This window comes from Lepidochelys kempii, chromosome 11, assembly GCF_965140285.1.
Source record: "Lepidochelys kempii isolate rLepKem1 chromosome 11, rLepKem1.hap1, whole genome shotgun sequence".
NCBI lineage: Eukaryota > Metazoa > Chordata > Testudines > Cheloniidae > Lepidochelys > Lepidochelys kempii.
This window is the reverse complement of record NC_136390.1, coordinates 42477-61785: the sequence shown is the minus strand read 5'-3', so window position 1 is coordinate 61785 and position 19309 is coordinate 42477. Positions and strand designations below refer to the sequence as shown.

At 45.2% G+C, this 19309-nt stretch overlaps 1 protein-coding gene across 1 annotated transcript in view; it reads left to right on the top strand.

Moving 5' to 3' along the window:
* The window catches only part of LOC140895349 (unconventional myosin-X), a 274354-nt gene that overhangs the window by 223248 nt on the left and 31797 nt on the right, over positions 1 to 19309 (top strand). Inside the window, exons 31-32 of the mRNA XM_073304794.2 lie at positions 1203 to 1345; positions 13822 to 14016. Coding sequence (XP_073160895.2) covers positions 1203 to 1345; positions 13822 to 14016 — 338 coding nt within the window. The remainder of the gene's footprint in view (positions 1 to 1202; positions 1346 to 13821; positions 14017 to 19309) is intronic.

Here is a 19309-nt window from a genome sequence, read left to right as displayed (position 1 = left end):
AGTGTGCCCTTGTTGCCAAGAAGACAAACAGCATATTGGGCTGCATTAGTAGGAGCATTGCCAGCAGATCGAGGGAAGCGATTATTCCCCTCTATTTGGTACTGGTGAAGCCACATCTGGAGTATTGTGTCCAGTTTGGGGCCTCCCACTACAGAAAGGATGTGGACAAATTGGAGAGAGTCCAGCGGAGGGCAATGAAAAAGATTAGGGGGCTGGGGCACATGACTTACGAGGAAAGGCTGAGGGAACTGGGCTTATTTCATCTTCAGAAGAGAAGAGTGAGGGGGGATTTGATAGCAGCCTTCAACTACCTGAAGGGGGCTTCCAAAGAGGATGGAGCTTGGCTGTTCTCAGTGGTGGCAGATGACAGAACGAGGAGTAATGGTCTCAAGTTGCAGTGGGGGAGGTCTAGGTTGGATATTAGGAAAAACTGTTTCATTAGGATGGTGGTGAAGCACTGGAATGGGTTACCTAGGGAGGTGGTGGAATCTCCATCCTCAGAGGTTTTTAAGGCCTGTTTGACAAAGCCCTGGCTGGGATGATTTAGTTGGGGTTGGTCCTGCTTTGAACAGGGGGTTGGACTAGATGACCTCCTGAGGTATCTTCCAACCCTCATCTTCTATGATTCTATAATTGTCCTTAACAGTAATCTTAGAGGTAGATCCCTGGCTGTTGAGAACTGACATAGTTCCATTGACTTCATCGGAGCTATGACAATTTCCACCAGCTGAAGATCTGCCACCTGAGATGCCTTTCTTTGTCCTAGGGGGAATTCTGTCTCTCTCACTAAAGTACTGAGGTGTCAATCGTCAGCTTATGTTGAACCAAGCAGTGGGACTTGAGGGAGGATGACGGGAGTCCATGAGAGGCACCTTCATGCTATTATGATTGGCGTGTGCTACAGATCCCATGCCTGCTGTCTGAATACACTCCTCCCCACAATTTGTAATCCAGTCTGGGGGGGCTCTTTCCCCTGTTTAAATGTTCCCCCAACTCTCCATAGCATGTTTTCCATAGGTCTGACTGGCATTCCTTATGCTGAGGCAGAGGGGCTGATGGTTAAAGGTGAAGGCTCAGGCTATGGCTATGCAGGCCCTTTGGCAGAGGGCTGATGGCTGAAGAGAGGTGCTCTGTCTCAACCGTGCTTTTGCTGCAGACATGGATCTGATATGACTAGTTTTAATTCTCATGTTTTCTGGCAGGTCAAATTCCTTTGTGATCATCACAGCAAATCGAGTGATTCACTGTAACAGTGACACCCCAGAGGAGATGCATCACTGGATCTCGCTCCTACAGAAACCCAAAGGCGAATCCAGGATTGATGGTCAGGAGTTTCTTGTGAGAGGTAAAAGGAAACATGTACTGTAACCTTATTCTGCACACAAACTCAAAGAACACATCATCAACATGTCACAAAAATGGAAATCCAAATGGGTTTGGATATGTCACTCACATATATGGAGGTGTCTAGTGTTTGGTATTATGCTAGTTCTGGTATTATCTAGCCCCTTCATTAATGGACTGGAAGGGGGAGTAAACAGCATGTTCTCTTCTGAAAATTGCCTGTGTAGATTCTCATCATTATGCTGTGTGAGCCCTTGACCCACCCTTGCTGCTGCTTTATGATCTGCCTGAGTGGGAACCTGGCCTCCTTCATAGCTGATGGATGTTTATTGCTGTCCCTAATGGTGGAGAACCATATTTATTTTAGATGTTGTCAGGCTTTTAGAATTATTGAACCTTCATTTCTCTTGAGCTTGATTAGGACTTTGTGATGAAGGGTTATAGGTGGCAAGGTATAAATGAGCCATCTGCCCAAGGGGAAAGAGAAGGCATGTCTCACAAGGGTGATCTCTTTTTGATGCCTTATGTAGCACATTGGTAGTGGTCACTTGCCTGGAAAAAGAGGAAGACATATCACAGACAGGCTAAGTCTATCCATAATGGGCTCATACATTGTCCCTGGATCAGATCGTTCTCGAGAGGGTAACAAAGTAGATGAATTGGTTCTCACCCCCATATGTGCTGGAACTGAGGGGTGCTGCCGTACCACATGGCTTGAAATAGTTTCCATTATATACAGGGTTTACAGTTTGGTTCAATGGCTCTCAGCACTCCCACTATAAAAATTGTCCCAGCGCCCCTGCTAACCACCACGTGCTCCATGTCCAGCAGTCTGTACTGTGGTGCGTTCCCCCTCTTCCTGCTGGTGGGAGGCAGAACTAAGATTGACAGCCAGCCTGGGACCAGGACTGCCGCTAGGTGGAGAACCTCCAAAGTTCTCTGCTTTCACTCCTACGCAGACAGCAGACCAGGGATCTCCTTATTGTAGCAGAGTCTTTAGGGATAAGATTTCTTAAAATTCTGAATTTAACTAAATGGAGACTCCAAACAAAATACATTTTTTTGAAACAAAGATGCTCTCTGTTGGCCAGGAAATTTTGAGCCAGGCTTGCCCTTCTTGAGGGCAGGATTACAGCAGAATCAGACCTGTTTTCCCCTTCTCTCTTGGCACATTACAAATAAAGAGAACTGCAAATGTCTCCCAAGCCTTATTCCTTCCTTTGCAAGAGTACTGTGACCGGACTGAGAGAGTCTGGTCAGTGTCCCCTCAGAGGGCAACCCAGAGGCATGAGCATGGTTCAGTTCCCTGTAGTCTTCTAACCCCCTCATCAGCATGAGGGCCTGCTCCATGCTGAGCCATGGAATTGGGCTGCAGAGTCCCTTCCCCACACTATGTGGCATGCAGAAAGTGCTGTAGCTCCATCCCATAATGGTGCCTGAATTTCCTGTGGAATAAGCAGCCCCTATTGCTGCTGCCAATGACACAGCATCCTCTCCTCTGACTTGCCAAATGAGGATTTCAGCTCTACCGGTCCTTTGAGCCCTGGTGCAGCCAATGTGGAGGAAAATGACCACCCCAGCACCTCTTCCACTAGTACATTCCTTGGAACTCTTAACTCCCTCAGCTTCAGGGGTGTCTCCTGAAGTGGCTCTACTTTATTCTGGACAGAAAGGTGGGCTATGTAAGCATAGAGTCTTCTCCTACCAAAGAAACAGAAAAATCCCTCTCTCATTCTCTAAAACTCTGCCCCCTTGGGGACATGTTCATCAGGACCCTTCTTCTGAAGGTCCCTCCACTTCAGGAAGAGGGTGGTGAACTCCCATATGTTCTCTTCCAAAACAGCTGTTAAAGTTAGAAGGGCAGAATCCAGTGACTAACCCTCACAGAGATAAAAGAAAGATCAGTTAAAAAAAAAAAGACCTGCAGGTTCAAAGAGTCCTCAGTTCAGACTCTTATCACAAGTCCTTGTGCTAAGTGAGGAGGCAGGTGCTCCTGCAGGGATTGTTGGACTCAGAAAAAAGGGAAAGTCAAAGAAGAAGAATGCTTCTCAATCCTCCTCTTAGTCTTCTCCACTGGGGAGGAGTCTGAAGAGCCATAGGCTAAAAAAATTGAGATATAGGAACAAGGAGAGGTAAAATTTTTCCTCCTCATCATCCAGTTTGATTTCCTTTGAGGAAGGGGAATTATCTATCTCAGACCAGGCAGCACTAAAGGAGGATTTATGAGATTCTTTTCCCTCCTCTAATAATTAAGTGTATGTTATGGAAGGTGCTAATCACAGTGGAAATGCTCCCTGGAACAGTCCACAAACCACCACTACCCAAAGTTCAAGAAGGCCTCTCAAATACTTTCTAGCTGAAGCAAAGAAAGAATTGTGTTCCACTCCACGGTGATATTTGAAGACGCAATCAAGGCTTGGTGGGAGTTCCCTAGCAAAGCCAACAGACAGATCCAGTAGTTCTGTTCCTTGCTGAAAGACAAGGAAAATGTAGTTACTCTGCCAAAAGTGGATGCAGCAGCCGCTGCCCTGGTCAAAGACACTAATCACTTCGTCGGGAGACTTTATTATAAGAACCAACAGGCCGAAAAACAAAGCATCTCTAAGAAAAAACTCTGAGGCCTCAGGCCTGCTGGACTCTTCAGTAGCCTTTTGTTTTGTCGGGGCTACTCTAGCCTCAATATACGGTATGACCAAGTTAAGCCTGGTTCGAGATAAAAAACTGAAAGCAAGTTTGAATAAGTTCTAGCTAGCAGCTTCCTTTTTTGTAGATGCTTCATTGGATTCCCTTAGATTTGTGGCTTGCTTTGTGGATTCTAAAGTGGTAGTACAAAGATACCTCTGGATCCACCTTTGTAAAGCATATATGCAAGCAATGCACCTTATGACCTCAGCCAAGTACTCAGAGCAAGCTGTTTGGTGAGGACATGGACAAAGTGATAGCAGGTGAGAAGAAATCTCCTCTGTTTCATCAAACTAAGAAGAGCTATAGACCTTCCATTCATTATGCTATCCTCTTTTCATGGTTATCAGCCCACAAGAAACCCAGAAAGAGACTAGAAGAGGTAGATGGTCCCATTTCACCGAGTCTGGAAGCTTTACATGAGGCTTTTCTGTAAGATCATCAAAGAAGAACCATCTGCCTGACATATAGTGTCCCATATCTGAAAAGGTCTCTTATTTGCGGGGAAGCTGCAAGTGGGAAACATCTATTTTAAACACAAAGGTACTAGAGACAACTCTATGGTGTTGTGCCGTTGAGCTGACCCAATCCCACAGAGACAAGTTCATAGTCTCTATCAGATCAAAAAACCCAATCAGACACCAAAGAGTGAAAGAAGCAGTCAGACTTCTTCTCTGAATCAGAGCCATGGAGCAGTACAAACAAAACAGAGACTTTGTGGAGTGTATGCCAATGTTTTGATATCTCCAGTGGAGAATGGGGACTTGAGCGATCTTAGACCTCAGGGCACTAAACAAATCCATCAGGTTTTTGAAATTTCACAAGAGAAATATGAAGACTTGGTCTATGTAATACAGGTATAGATAAACCCAGAAGGGACCACTAGATTAAAATCTGTTCTATCACTGAGACTCTTATCACCCTATGATTTAATGAGTTCAATAGACCTCAAAGAGGCCTATTTTTTTCTTCTAATCATGGAGAACTACCAAAAATTTCTGTTCTTCTGTTACAGCAGAAAGCATTTCCACTACATGACTCTCCCTTTTGAGCTAGAAACTCCCCTGCAAGTATTCACAAAGAGCCTGGTAGTTTTAGTGGCCATGCTGAGAGAACTGGGGAGGAAACACATACATCCCTACTTAGATGATCTCCTCATCAGGTCCTTGTCCTATCTGACAGACATTCAGGGTCTAGAGGAGACAGCAACCTGCTAACAGGATCATGGGTTTCTGATGAACACAGAGAGTAAAGTCACCTCCAACCATCTCAGTGACTGCTGCACTTAGGAGTTATCCTGGGCCACCAAGGCAGACAGGAAGTTCGTATTAGACAAAAGACAACAGCAAATCCTATTCTTAATTCACCAAATATCATCTGGTCATCAGACATCAGTAAAACTCCTGGCAGAACTCCTCAGCCTGTTAGTTTCATGTGTGTACACTCTACAATGGGCTAGATTTCAGATGAAGATGCTCCAAAAATACTTCCTGCCATACAGGGAAGAAATTGCAACCAATCATAATCTGAGTCACTGTTCCAAGCTCAGTCACCTTCTCCTTTGAGATTCCAATAGAGTATCCTGTGTCAAAGCTGGTGACTCTTGATCACCACTAATGCCAGCTGTCATTGATGGGAAGCACACCTGTACTGGTCAGGGGATTCAGTCAAATTTGGAGAAGCAGGACTGGCTAGAACTAAGGGTCATTAAACTTGCCCTTCTCCTCCACTAGCATCACATACTCATCCACACAGATAACATCACTAGAGTGGCATACGTCAGCCCAAAAGAGAGGAATTAAATTTTCCTCCCTCCACAAGGACACTTGGACAGAGCAGCATCTTCTCTTAAATAAAAAACAACCATGCTTAGGACAGAAGTGAGAGCAGATATATAAAATAGAGCTTTTATCAAAAAAAAAAAAAAAAAAAAAGAAAAAGTTGTTGATAGGAATAAATTTTAATTAGAAGTAGGGCGGTCAAGCGATTAAAAAATTAATCATGATTAAACGTAGTTTTAATCACACTGTTAAACAAAATAGAATACAATTTATTTAAATGTTTTTGGATGTTTTCTATATTTTCAAATATATTGATTTCACTTACAACACAGAATACAAAGTGTACAGTTCTCACTTTATATTATTTTTTATTACAAATATTTTCACTGTAAAAAATAAAATAGTATTTTTCAATTCATCTCATACAAGTACTGCTATGCAATCTCTATCGTGAAAGTGCAACTTACAAATGTAGATTTTTTTTCTTACATAAGTGCACTCAAAACCAAAACAATGTAAAACTTCATAGCCTACAAGTCCACTAAATGTAAAAATGTAATAAGAAAAGCCAAAAAGGAGTTTGAAGAACAGCTAGCCGAAAACTCAAAAGGTAATAACAAACTGTTTTTTAAGTACATCAGAAGCAGGAAGCCTGCTAAACAACCATTGGGGCCCCTGGACGATCGAGATACAAAAGGAGAACTTAAAGATGATAAAGTCATCGCAGAGAAACTAAATTAATTCTTTGCTTCAGTCTTCACACCTGAGGATGTTAGGGAGATTCCCAAACCTGAGCCATCTTTTGTAGGTGACAGATCTGAGGAATTGTCACAGATTGAAGTGTCACTAGAGGAGGTTTTGGAATTAATTGAGAAACTTAACAGTAACAAGTCACCGGGACCAGATGGCGTTCACCCAAGAGTTCTGAAAGAACTCAAATGTGAAATTGTGGCACTATTAACTATGATTTGTAACCTGTCCTTTAAATCAGCTATTGTACCCAATGACTGGAAGATAGCTAATGTAACGCCAATATTTAAGAAGGGCTTTAGAGGTGATCCTGGCAATTACAGACTGGTAAGTCTAACGTCAGTAACGGGGAAATTAGTTGAAACAATAGTAAAGAATAAAATTATCAGATACCTAGACGAACATAAATTGTTGCGCAAAAGTCAACATGGTTTCTGTAAAGGGAGATCATGTCTTACTAATCTATTAGAGTTCTTTGAGGGCATCGTCAAACATGTGGACAAGGGGGATCCAGTGAACTTACTGTACTTAGATTTCCAGAAAGCCTTTGACGAGGTCCCTCACCAAAGGCTCTTATGTAAATTAAGTTGTCATAGGCTAAGAGGGAAGAGCCTTTCGTGGATTGAGAACTGGCTAAAAGACAGGGAACAAAGGGTAGGAATAAATGGTAAATTTTCAGAATGGAGAGAGGTAACTAGTGGTGTTCCCCAAGGGTCAGTCCTAGGACCAATCCTATTCAACTTATTCATAAACGATCTGGAGAAAGGGGTAAACAGTGAGGTGGCAAAGTTTGCAGATGATACTAAACTGCTCAGATAGTTAAGACTGTGAAAGAAAGCAGACTGTGAAGAACTTCAAAAAGATCTCACAAAACTAAGTGATTGTGCAACAAAATGGCAAATGAAATTTAATGTGGATAAATGTAAAGTAATGCACATTGGAAAAAATAACCCCAATTAGACATACAATATGATGGGGGCTAATTTAGCTACAACTAATCAGGAGAAAGATCTTGGCGTCATTGTGGATAGTTTTCTGAAGACGTCCACGCAGCGTGCAGCAGCAGTCAAAAAAGCATACAGGATGTTAGGAATCATTAAAAAAGGGATAGAGAATAAGATGGAGAATATCTTATTGCCCTTATATAAATCTATGGTATGCCCACATCTTGAATACTGCGTACAGATGTGGTCCCCTCATCTCAAAAAAGATATACTGGCATTAGAAAAGGTTCAGAAAAGGGCAACTAAAATGATTAGGGGTTTGGAACGGGTCCCATATGAGGAGAGATTAAAGAGGCTAGGACTTTTCAGCTTGGAAAAGAGGAGACTAAAGTCTGCAGAAAAGGACCTAGGGCTTACAGTGGACGAGAAGCTGGATATGAGTCAACAGTGTGCCCTTGTTGCCAAGAAGGCCCAATGGCATTTTGGGATGTATAAGAAGGGGCATTGCCAGCAGATCGAGGGACGTGATCGTTCCCCTCTGTTCGACATTGGTGAGGCCTCATCTGAAGTACTGTGTCCGGTTTTGGGCCCCACACTACAAGAAGGATGTGGAAAAATTGGAAAACGTCCAGCGGAGGGCAACAAAAATGATTAGGGGACTGGAACACATGACTTATGAGGAGAGGCTGAGGGAACTGGGATTGTTTAGTCTGCAGAAGAGAAGAATGAGACGGGATTTGATAGCTGTTTTCAGCTACCTGAAAAGGGGTTCCAAAGAGGATGGATCTAGACTGTTCTCAGTGGTAGCAGATGACAGAACAAGGAGTAATGGTCTCAAGGTGCAGTGGGGGAGGTTTAGGTTGGATATTAGGAAAAACTTTTTCACTAGGAGGATGGTGAAACACTGGAATGAATTACCTAGGGAGGTGGTGGAATCTTTTTCCTTAGAAGTTTTTAAGGTCAAGCCTGACAAAACCCTGGCTGGGATGATTTAGTTGGGGATTGGTCCCGCTTTGAGCAGGGGGTTGGGCTAGATGACCTTCTGAGGTCCCTTCCAACCCTGATATTCTATGATATGATAGAGGTATATAAAATCATGAGTAGTGTGGAGAAAGTGAATAAGGAAAAGTTATTTACTTGTTCCCATAATATAAGAACTAGGGGCCACCAAATGAAATTAATGGGCAGCAGGTTTAAAACAAATAAAAGGAAGTTCTTCTTCACTTAGCGCACAGTCAACCTGTGGAACTGCTTGCCTGAGGAGGTTGTGAAGGCTAGAACTATTAACAGGGTTTAAAAGAGAACTGGACAAATTCATGGAGGTTAAGTCCATTCATGGCTATTAGCCAGGATGGGTAAGGAATGGTGTCCCTAGCCTCTGTTTGTCAGAGGGTGGAGCTGGATGGCAGGAGAGAGATCACTAGATTATTACCTGTTAGGTTCACTCCCTGTGGGGCACCTGGCATTGGGCACTGTTGGTAGACAGGATACTGGGCTGGATGGACCTTTGGTCCGACCCAGTATGGCCTTTATTATGTTCACTCAGTCCTACTTCTTGTTCAGCCGATCGCTAAGACAAACAAATTTGTTTACATTTGCGGGAGATAATGCTGCCAGCTTCTTATTTACAATGTCCCTGAAAGTGAGAACAGGCGTTTACATGGCCCTGTTGTAGCTGGCATTGCAAGGTATTTACGTGTCAGATATGCTAAACATTTGTATGTCCCTTTATGCTATGACCACCATTCCAGAGGACATGCTTCCATGCTGATGACTGGGTCTGCTCAATAATGATCCAAAGCAGAGCGGATGGATGCCTGTTCATTTTCATTGTGTGAGTCAGATGCCACCAATTTTCTTTTTTGGTGGTTTGGGTTCTGTAGTTTCTGCATTGGAGTGTTGCTCTTTTAAGACATCTGACAACATGTTCCACATCTTGTCCCTCTCCGATTTTGGAAGACACTTCGGATTCTTAAACTTTGGGTCTAGTGCAGTAGCTATCTTTAAAAATCTCACATTGTTACCTTCTTTGCGTTTTGTCAGATCTGCAGTGAAAATGTTCTTAAATTGAACATGTGCTGCGTTGTCATCTGAGACTACCATAACACAAAATACATGGCAGAATGCACGTAAAACCACAAAGCAGGAGACATACAATTCTCCCCCAAGGAGATCAGTCTCAAATTTAATTAACGCATTATTTTTTAACAAGCGTCATCAGTCTCATTATCTTCCTGTAAGCTATCACCAAATTTACAGCCATGTTCCATTTTATTTCCACTGATTTTCATGCCATTTCTTTCAAATATGCACCTCCATCTATCTAAGTCTTCTTCCACTTCCTCTTTGTAGGAGTACTACATCAAAAAGCATGTACCAGGGTGCCATTCTCTGGATGCTTTCTATAACTGCATCGAGCATCTAAGAGAAAAAAAATGGGCTTAGTGCCAAGCCTTGGTGTATTCTGACTCTTACTAGAAACTGCTCAGTTTCTCCATGTGGCCTTCCCAATATGGTAATAGCACCTCACAGATGGATGAGTCGCATATACTTTTATATACATACATATATAATTTTTTAAACATATGAATCAGTTAGTATTTTTCAACTGTGGAAGCCATCATTCTAGGGTTCTTTGCAGACTGGCTATCAGTCTTTGTTCTGCCTCCTACCAGCAGGGAAAGGGGAAATGCTCCACAGTACAGGCCAGTGGGACATGGAAGGTATTAGAAGCAAAATTCACATGTAAGAAGGAAATTTTTCTTTTCATACAACTGGCCCACACAGTCAGTGTGCTGCATAAACTAAAGTTAAACATTTTTAACTTGGCAAGTTCAGATAACTTGCACCCAGGAGATTTAAATGTGTTGACTGAGGAGCTCTGAACCATTGATATCAGATGATAAATCTTTGAAAGCTAGGGAAATTCCTGGTGTCTGGAAGAAAGTCAGTGTTGTTTCAGTATTTAAAAGTAATATTCCTAGCAATGCAATACCAGGGATGACCTGGATAATTACAGGTCAGTTATCCTGATGTTGACGCTGGGCAAAATAATGGAATGGCTGATACAGGACACTATCACTAAAGAACTGGAGGATAGAAATATAATTTAATACCCATTAACATAGTTCCATGGAAAATTGGGGCCCATCAACAACTTGTTATGTTGTTTTTTGATAAGATTACAGAGTCTGGCACATAAAGGTAACTACTGATATAATATGTTTGGACTTTTGTAAGGTACCTACCTTAGAACTGCACAAAATTCTGATTAAAAATCATAGAATCATAGAATATCAGGGTTGGAAGGGACCTCAGGAGGTCATCTAGTCCAACCCCCTGCTCAAAGCAGGACCAATCCCCAACTAAATCATCCCAGCCAGGGCTTTGTCAAGCCTGACCTTAAAAAATTCTAAGGAAGGAGATTCTACCACCTCCCTAGGTAACTCATTCCAGTGTTTCACCACCTTCCTAGTGAAAAAGTTTTTCCTAATATCCAACCTAAACCTCCCCCACTGCAACTTGAGACCATTACTCCTTGTTCTGTCATCTGCTACCACTGAGAACAGTCTAGATCCCTTCTCTTTGGAGCCCCCTTTCAGGTAGTTGAAAGCAGCTATCAAATCCCCCCTCATTCTTCTCTTCCGCAGACTAAACAATCCCAGTTCCTCAGCCTCTCCTCATAAGTCATGTGTTCCAGTCCCCTAATCATTTTTGTTGCCCTCCGCTGGACGTTTTCCAATTTTTCCACATCCTTCTTGTAGTGTGGGGCCCAAAACTGGACACAGTACTCCAGATGAGGCCTCACCAATGTCGAACAGAGGGGAGCGATCACGTCCCTCGATCTGCTGGCAATGCCCCTTCTTATACATCCCAAAATGCCATTGGGCCTTCTTGGCAACAAGGGCACACTGTTGACTCATATCCAGCTTCTCATCCACTGTAACCCCTAGGTCCTTTTCTGCAGAACTGCTGCCTAGCCATTCGGTCCCCAGTCTGTAGCCGTGCATGGGATTCTTCCGTCCTAAGTGCAGGACTCCGCACTTGTCCTTGTTGAACCTCATCAGATTTCTTTTGGCCCAATCCTCTAATTTGTCTAGGACCCTCTATATCCTGTCCCTACCCTGCAGTGTATCTACCTCTCCTCCCAGTTTAGTGTCATCTGCAAACTTGCTGAGGGTGCAATCCACACCATCCTCCAGATCATTAATGAAGATATTGAACAAAACCAGCCCGAGGACCGACCCTTGTGGCACTCCACTTGATACCGGCTGCCAACTAGACATGGAGCTATTGATCACTACCTGTTGAGCCCAACAATCTAGCCAGCTTTCTATCCACCTTATCGTTCATTCATCCCACCCATATTTCTTTAACTTGCTGGCAAGAATACTGTGGGAGACCCTTGACTTTAGCAAAGCTTTTGACATGAACAACATGTCCATTGCTTTCCCCTCATCCACAGAGCCAGTTATCGTATCATAGAAGGCAATTAGATTAGTCAGGCATGACTTGCCCTTGGTGAATCCATACTGACTGTTCCTGATCACTTTCCTCTCCTCTAAAGTGCTTCAGAATTGTTTCCTTGAGGACCTGCTCCATGATTTTTCCAGGGACTAAGGTGAGGCTGACTGGCCTGTAGATCCCAGGATCCTCCTTCTTCCCTTTTTTAAAGATGGGCACTACATTAGCCTTTTTCCAGTCGTCCAGGACCTCCCCCGATCGCCATGAGTTTTCAAAGATAATGGCAATGGCTCTGCAATCACATCCACCAACTCCTTTAGCACTCTCGGATGCAGCGCATCCGGCCCCATGGACTTGTGCTCATCCAGCTTTTCTAAATAGTCCCGAACCGCTTCTTTCTCCACGGAGGGCTGGTCACCTCCTCCCCATGCTGTGCTGCCCAATGCAGTAGTCTGGGAGCTGACCTTGTTTGTGAAGATGAGGCAAAAAAAGCATTGAGTACATTCGCTTTTTCCACATCCTCTGTCACTAGGTTGCCTCCCTCATTCAGGAAGGGGCCCACGCTTTCCTTGACTTTCTTCTTGTTGCTAACATACCTGAAGAAACCCTTCTTGTTACTCTTAACATCTCTTGCTAGCTGCAACTCCAGGTGTGATTTGGCCTTCCTGATTTCACTCCTGCATACCCGAGCAATATTTTTATACTCTTCTCTGGTCATTTGTCCAATCTTCTACTTCTTGTAAGCTTCTTTTTTGTGTTTAAGATCAGCAAGGATTTCACTGTTAAGCCAAGCTGGTCGCCTGTCATATTTACTATTCTTTCTACACATCGGGATGGTTTGTCCCTGTAACCTCAATAAGGATTCTTTAAAATACAGCCAGCTTTCCTGGACTCCTTTCCCCTAGCCTTATACAAGGCTTATGAAATCTAGTGTTATACAAAATCAATATGGCACATTTTAAATGAATTAAAGACTAAGTGATAGATACAAATTATAATGTAATTGTTAATGGAGAATCATCAACAAGTGGGGGTGTTTCTAGTGGGATCCCTCAGGATTGGTTCTAACCATGTTCAGGAGAAACCAAAGGTTCAGTAATTCTAATAGACTGATATTAGCCTATCCCATCACACTGAGAGCCTGACATCACTTGGGCACTTCTTTACATCACAAGCAGGTTTTCCATTACAAGCTGGGGTTGCTCCGGGGCAGATAGGAGCAGAGGTGAGGTTTTCCGAATCAGCTGTTCCAGGGCTCTTGAGAGAAAGGGAATATGCCTCCTGTTTTGCTGAGTAACCATAGTTTGTGGTAAGGTTTATAACTGAGCCACAGCAGTATGATATGTGTAACACCTGGCACTGGCTTTTCAGTAGGACAATGAATTGTATGTGGTCTGTTTAGTCCCTGGTTAGGATACAGGAGATTGTGAATTTCAAGCAAATTCTCACATGTCAAGAGGTGAGGTGTGCTGAAATGAGAGGACTTTTGGTGATGGGGAGGCAAGGGGGAAATCATTCTCACTGAGCAGCAGGGAACAGATTCATCCAGTTGTGGCTCGGGCTATAACAGCTCATGAGAGGAAGGGACATGTCAGTTTATTACCAGTAGTGCCCATAGTGTGCTCAGTGAGATAGATCCTTCTAGAGACAGATTAACTAGACCATGGAGGGTACTGCTGTCTTGAGTAGAAGGGAAGATGGAGGGCCCACCAGAGGCCATTTAGGAGGAGCTTGAGATCTGGGCACATCCAGCAGAGGATAGAGAGCTGCAGGGTTCCACCAGCAGGAGAGAGGCAAACATCCCATCAGTGACTCTCTCCAATAACTTAAAGGTTATTGTGCCTCTTTCCCGTTAGGCTGGCTTCATAAGGAAGTTCAAAGCAGCAACAAGACATCCTCTCTGAAGGTGAAGAAACGCTGGTTTGTGCTGACAAACACCGCCCTTGATTACTACAAATCTTCAGAACGCACAGCCACCAAACTTGGCACACTTGTTCTCAATAGCCTCTGCTCTGTGGTCCAGGCTGATGAAAGAGTCTTTAAAGAAACTGGTAAGAGAGACAAACAAAAAGGAAATTCATTTTTCAAGAACAGTCTTCCTATCTGTGACTGACCAAGGGAGGGAGGTTTCAGGATATGATACAGACAGCGTGATGAAGAGTTATATAGTGAGAAGTGCTCTGTGCCTTTATTTGGGCTGCTGTGTCCAATTGTTGCTACTTCACCGTATGAAAACAATGAAGAGGTCTGAAAAGGTCAAGAGAAGAATGAAGGTTGTCTGTCATCACCCCTGCATGTGACCACCTAACAAATTATCAATTAGACAGTAATTTAAAGTTGTTCAGTTACAGTCCCTCCAACACATTACCGAAAATCAAGGAGAAACAGTAGTTTAGGCAAGCCCAATCTATACACTTCAACATACTACCCAGTGGTTCCCAGATTCCTCCCTTCAGAACAAATTCCCTGGCACTTGCAATTTGGATTTATCCCAAATCCACGCACGCAGTTCCTCTAAATCACACTCAGATGCACAAACTTAACTAACAATAGCCATGTTCCCTACTGACATTTGTCCACTCATAAAGTCTATTATTATTTGTATTACTGTAGCACCTAGGGGTCCTAAGTATAGACCCTTGACCCCATTGTGTTAAACACTGTACAAACACAGAACAAAATAGATGGTCCCTGCCCGCAAGGGCTTACAGTCTAATTATACAAGAGACAGCAGATGGATATAGATACATGAGGGAGCACAGGTAAACTATGACAGCATTGCTCAGGACATCATGAGTTGTGTGTGCACAAAAAAGCTAGAGGTAGGAGGTATAGCAGTGCATGGGAGTGTGAGTTAGAGCAATGGTTCTCAACCAGGGGTATGTGTACCCCTGGGGCTACATGGACTCATCTAGACATTTGCCTGGTTTTACAACAAGCTACATATACTAGCAAAGTCAGTACAAATTAAAATTTCATATAGATGACGACTTGTTTATATGGCTCTATATATGATATGCTGAAATGTAAGTACATTTATATTCCAATTGATTTTTTTTTATAATTCTATGGTAAAAATGAGAGTCAGCAATTTTTCAGTAATAGTGTGCTGTGACCCTTGTATTTTTATGTCTGATTTCGTAAGCATGTAGTTTTTAAGTGAGGTGAAACTTGGGGGTACACAAGACAAATCAGACTGCTGAATGGGGTACAGTAGTCTGGAAAGGTTGAGAGCCATTGAGTTAGAGGGTCTCGGCATGTGCACCAGGGATAGCATCTCCATCTAGTGCAACGGTTCTCAACTGTGGATCTGTGGCCCCCTGGGGGTCTGCAAGCCAGTTTCAGGGAGTCTATGATCCCTATCGCCCCATGGGCCAGAAGCCCCGAACCCATGGGCAGAGATGGGAGGAAGGCACAGGGGGGCATTGTCCCCCCAAACTGCAGTGCCTTGCCCCCAGGACTGCCACTCTTTGGTTAGGTCCACACATGCCCCCCCCCCACCCTTGGAAGAGCCATACAGTGCGGGGCGGCTGCTGCTCTGGCTGGTGCATGGAGCAGGCAGCTGCGTTGCTCCTCTGTCTCCTGCTGCTGCCTAGGGCTATGGCTGCTGGTCAGCTCCCTGCCCTGTTTTGGGATCTGGCTCTGGAGCCGGCAGAGACTTCAGGGAGCAGCTCCCGCAGGGGCCCTGCCATTCCTGACACATAGCCCCTGGCTACCCCCTCCCTGCATCATGAGCTACCCTCCCTCCCAGCACACAGCCCCTGGCTACCCTCTCTCTGCACCCTGAGCTACCTCCTGCCCACACACAGCCCCTAGCTACCTCCTCCCTGCACTCTGAGCTATGCCCTGCCCACACACAGCCCCTAGCTATCCCTTCCCTGCATCCTGAGCTACCCGCTGCCTGCACGCTGAGCTACACCCCTGCCCACAGGTTAGGGGGCTTATTCCTTCACCCACTTACTTCCCTGGTCCTTCTCGCATGAACAGAGAGCAACAATACCCAAAGTCCAAAGGTGCAAACAATTCGATGTTTATTGGGGTGAACTTCCAGCAAGCATGATTCCAGTTTCCTTCCTTAGTATCCTCCTTCCCAGCTCTGACACCACAGAGCCTTACACCTGTGTCCCTGTTCCCATTCCTGCCCTTAGCCAAACATGATTCCAACTTCCTTACTCCCATTCCCTGTTCCCATTTCCCCCTTTAGCAAAACATGATTCCAATTTTCTTACCCCCATTCCCTGTTCCCATTTCCCTCCCCCACCCACCCTTCCACCCACACCCACTCACTTCCTCATTGACTACAGAATATATAGTAAAACTTGAGTTCTGCTTAGCTATACCTTAACCAATCATTTTCCTGAAATTTAACTAACCAATCCTAACATATTGTAACATGATTATGTAACCAATTATATCCCACTACCTTAATTAGTTTACACCCAGCAAAATTAATTATACAGCAGACAGGAACAATCACAGAACCAGAGAGATTATACAGACAAATAATAGCAAAGTGGGAACTATAATGACAAAACAATACAGAAGTGAGGATTTCACATCCCAGCTATTGATAAGTGAGTTCTTGCCAGACAGGATGCTATCAAACTAAGTTTCCTTTTACATTTTCTAGGCACTTCCCTTTCTCTGGAGGTGATAGGAATACAATCCTGTCCTGATAGTGCCTAACAGCCCAATAGCACCTTATTTCAATGTGACTAGTTTGGAATGTGAGGATGTGATTGTTCCCTGCCTCTGCTGCTTAGCCAAAGGCCTTAGCCTAAGAACAGGGCCTCAGACTGTCACAGTAAGAGAAGGCCCTTACACCAGCAGATAGTGATTTTGATTCTTTCTTTTATACCTCTATAATTAGCCAAGTGATAAGAATACACCTAAATTCTTAAGAGTATAGGCCTTTACAGACAGGCCTGAATATCTATATCCTAACACCACACACAGCCCTAGCTTACCCACTGCCTGCACCCTGAGATACACCCCTGCCCACACACAACCCCTAGCTACCCTCTCCCTGCACCCTGAGCTACCCCCTGCCCGCACACAGTTCCTAGCTACTTCCTGCCTGCACCCTGAGCCACTCCCCTTCCCACACACAGCCCCGAGCTACACTCCTGCCCGCACTCTAAGCCACATCCCTGCCTGCACATAGCCTCTAGCTACCTGCTGCCTGAGCACTTTTCAAACTTTTGGGGCTGAGCCCACACCTTTGAGTTATAATTTTTGGTTGTGCCCCCTTCCTAACCCAGACAAGCAAGTGGCCTGCTAAGGTGAGTCAGGGTGCAGAGGTGACACTCCCTCCCCGCGTTCTGCCGTGCGGAGCTGGCCCGAGATGCACCGCGCCCCCCGCGCACACACACATAGAAGTCAAACTACGCCTATGCCTGTGGGCTCCAGTGCCTGAAGCCCCCAGGTGCCCCCCACCCCCGGGCCCTGGAGTTTTTATACATGTTGGGGGTTAGAAAGAAAAAGGTTGAAAACCCCGATCTAATGCATTTTCTCTAGCTGATGAGCAGAGATCCATCTTACAGACCTAAGCCGGTCCATCGGACCAGGACTTCTGCCGGGAAGGTTTAAAACCTCCCAGGGAGCCTGGTGGTATATTTACGGGGGGAAAGAACATGGGCACGCCTTCCCTGATCACTCCTGCCCCCTATATGGACACTGCTTCCCCGCAACTGCTGACTCCTGTGCCAGTAGAGCCAACAGCAGCACTGTGCGGAGCCCTGAGTGCCCCAGTGCGCCAGTCCTCGGACACTCAAGGCAGGCCCACCAGAGGGAGCCCTTGGTGCACTGGTACCTCAGTATACACAGAGTTGGCACCTTGTAGTGCTTCTGCCTTCAATCCCTGGACCATGAGCCAGCAGCACTGAATAGAGACCAGTCCATATGAGCACCGAGATCTTAGAACATAAAAACTGGGCTCTGCCTCTCACTCCAGCCCCCATCTCTTTATCCCCCGGGCTTCTCAAAGGTCTGATTTCTCTCTTGTGGCCCTCTGCTATCCATTTCACCTCCCTGGCACTGCAGGGTCTCTGTGAGGAGTAGATCTTGTGAGTGAAGGAGGCAGGCTGGGCAGCTGTGGTATTTGGGATGCCATGGCGGAGAGATGATGGTCTAGGTGGCATGTGCCAGAGGGAGAACCCTATGCACCATTCTCTTAGTACTTGGTGCAAACTAGGCTCTGCACCAGAGCAGTTTTCTTGGCTTTTCCTTGTAGGGGTAAAATAGATTTTGATGGATAGAGGAATACTTCTTTTTATGTTTAAAAATAAATTTTAGAAAGTGGCCTCTATCTGTCCTTTGATGGGAATGAATCGGCATGTGAAACTTGGAGTTCTTCGAGTGCTTGCTCATGTCCATTCCACATTAGGTGTGTGTGCTGGCCACATGCACAGGTGCCAGAAGTTTTTCCCTCAGCAGTATCTGTAGGGGACCGGCTCTGGTGCCCCCTGGAGTGGTGCCCGCATGGTGCAACATAAGGGCCACTGCCAGCTCCCCCCACCCTCAGTTCCTTCTTGCCACCTGTGACGGTGCTGGGACATCTGCAGCTTCAGCTAGCGTTGTTTCGTTCTATGTTCTTGCGAACTTTGAAAACCTGTAATATAGTTGTATATCGTTAGTAGTTGCTTAGTTACCCTTAGTAGTAGTTCTCAACTCTTCATTAGTCCTGAACGGGACTCAGCCTGGGGACGGGGCATGCCCCAGGCTTTAAGCTCTGCAATTGCTGCAAACGGCCTATGCCCATCAGAGATCCACATACCAGCTGCCTGTGGTGCTTAGGCGAAGGGCACATAAGTGACAAGTGCCGTATCTGCAAGTCCTTTAAATCTAGGACCAAGAAGGAGCGCGATATTATGGAGTCAGCACTCACTCCAGCACCGGAGCAGCTGTCCAACTCCGCATCGAGAACTGTGACCTCCATGCGCAGTGCTCCGCTGATGCCATCCACGAGCCGGCACCGGTCCCTCTCCACGGCTCTGGTCAAGAAGCTGAAAAAGACTGTGAGGGGAAGATCTATCTCCTGTAAGGGAAAGGAAAGGGCTGGGGGTGAGCCACAACCCATGCCGGGCAGCTCAATGCCCCCGTTGGGAACTTGGGCCACAGCTCAGGTCGAGCAGTGCAGCCCATCCCATGTTTTGACTGCGACTCTGGATAGCGGTGCAGGCCCTGGCCAGCTTCAGGTGCCATTGATGCCTGAAGCCCTTCTAATAGCTCAGGAGATCCTGACGCTCCCGGGGCTGCCCACACCAGCTGCAGTGGTACCCCAGTCTTGGGGAAAACCCGTGTTGGGACCTATGCATGTGTCCCTGCCTCAGCGGCACCGTTCCC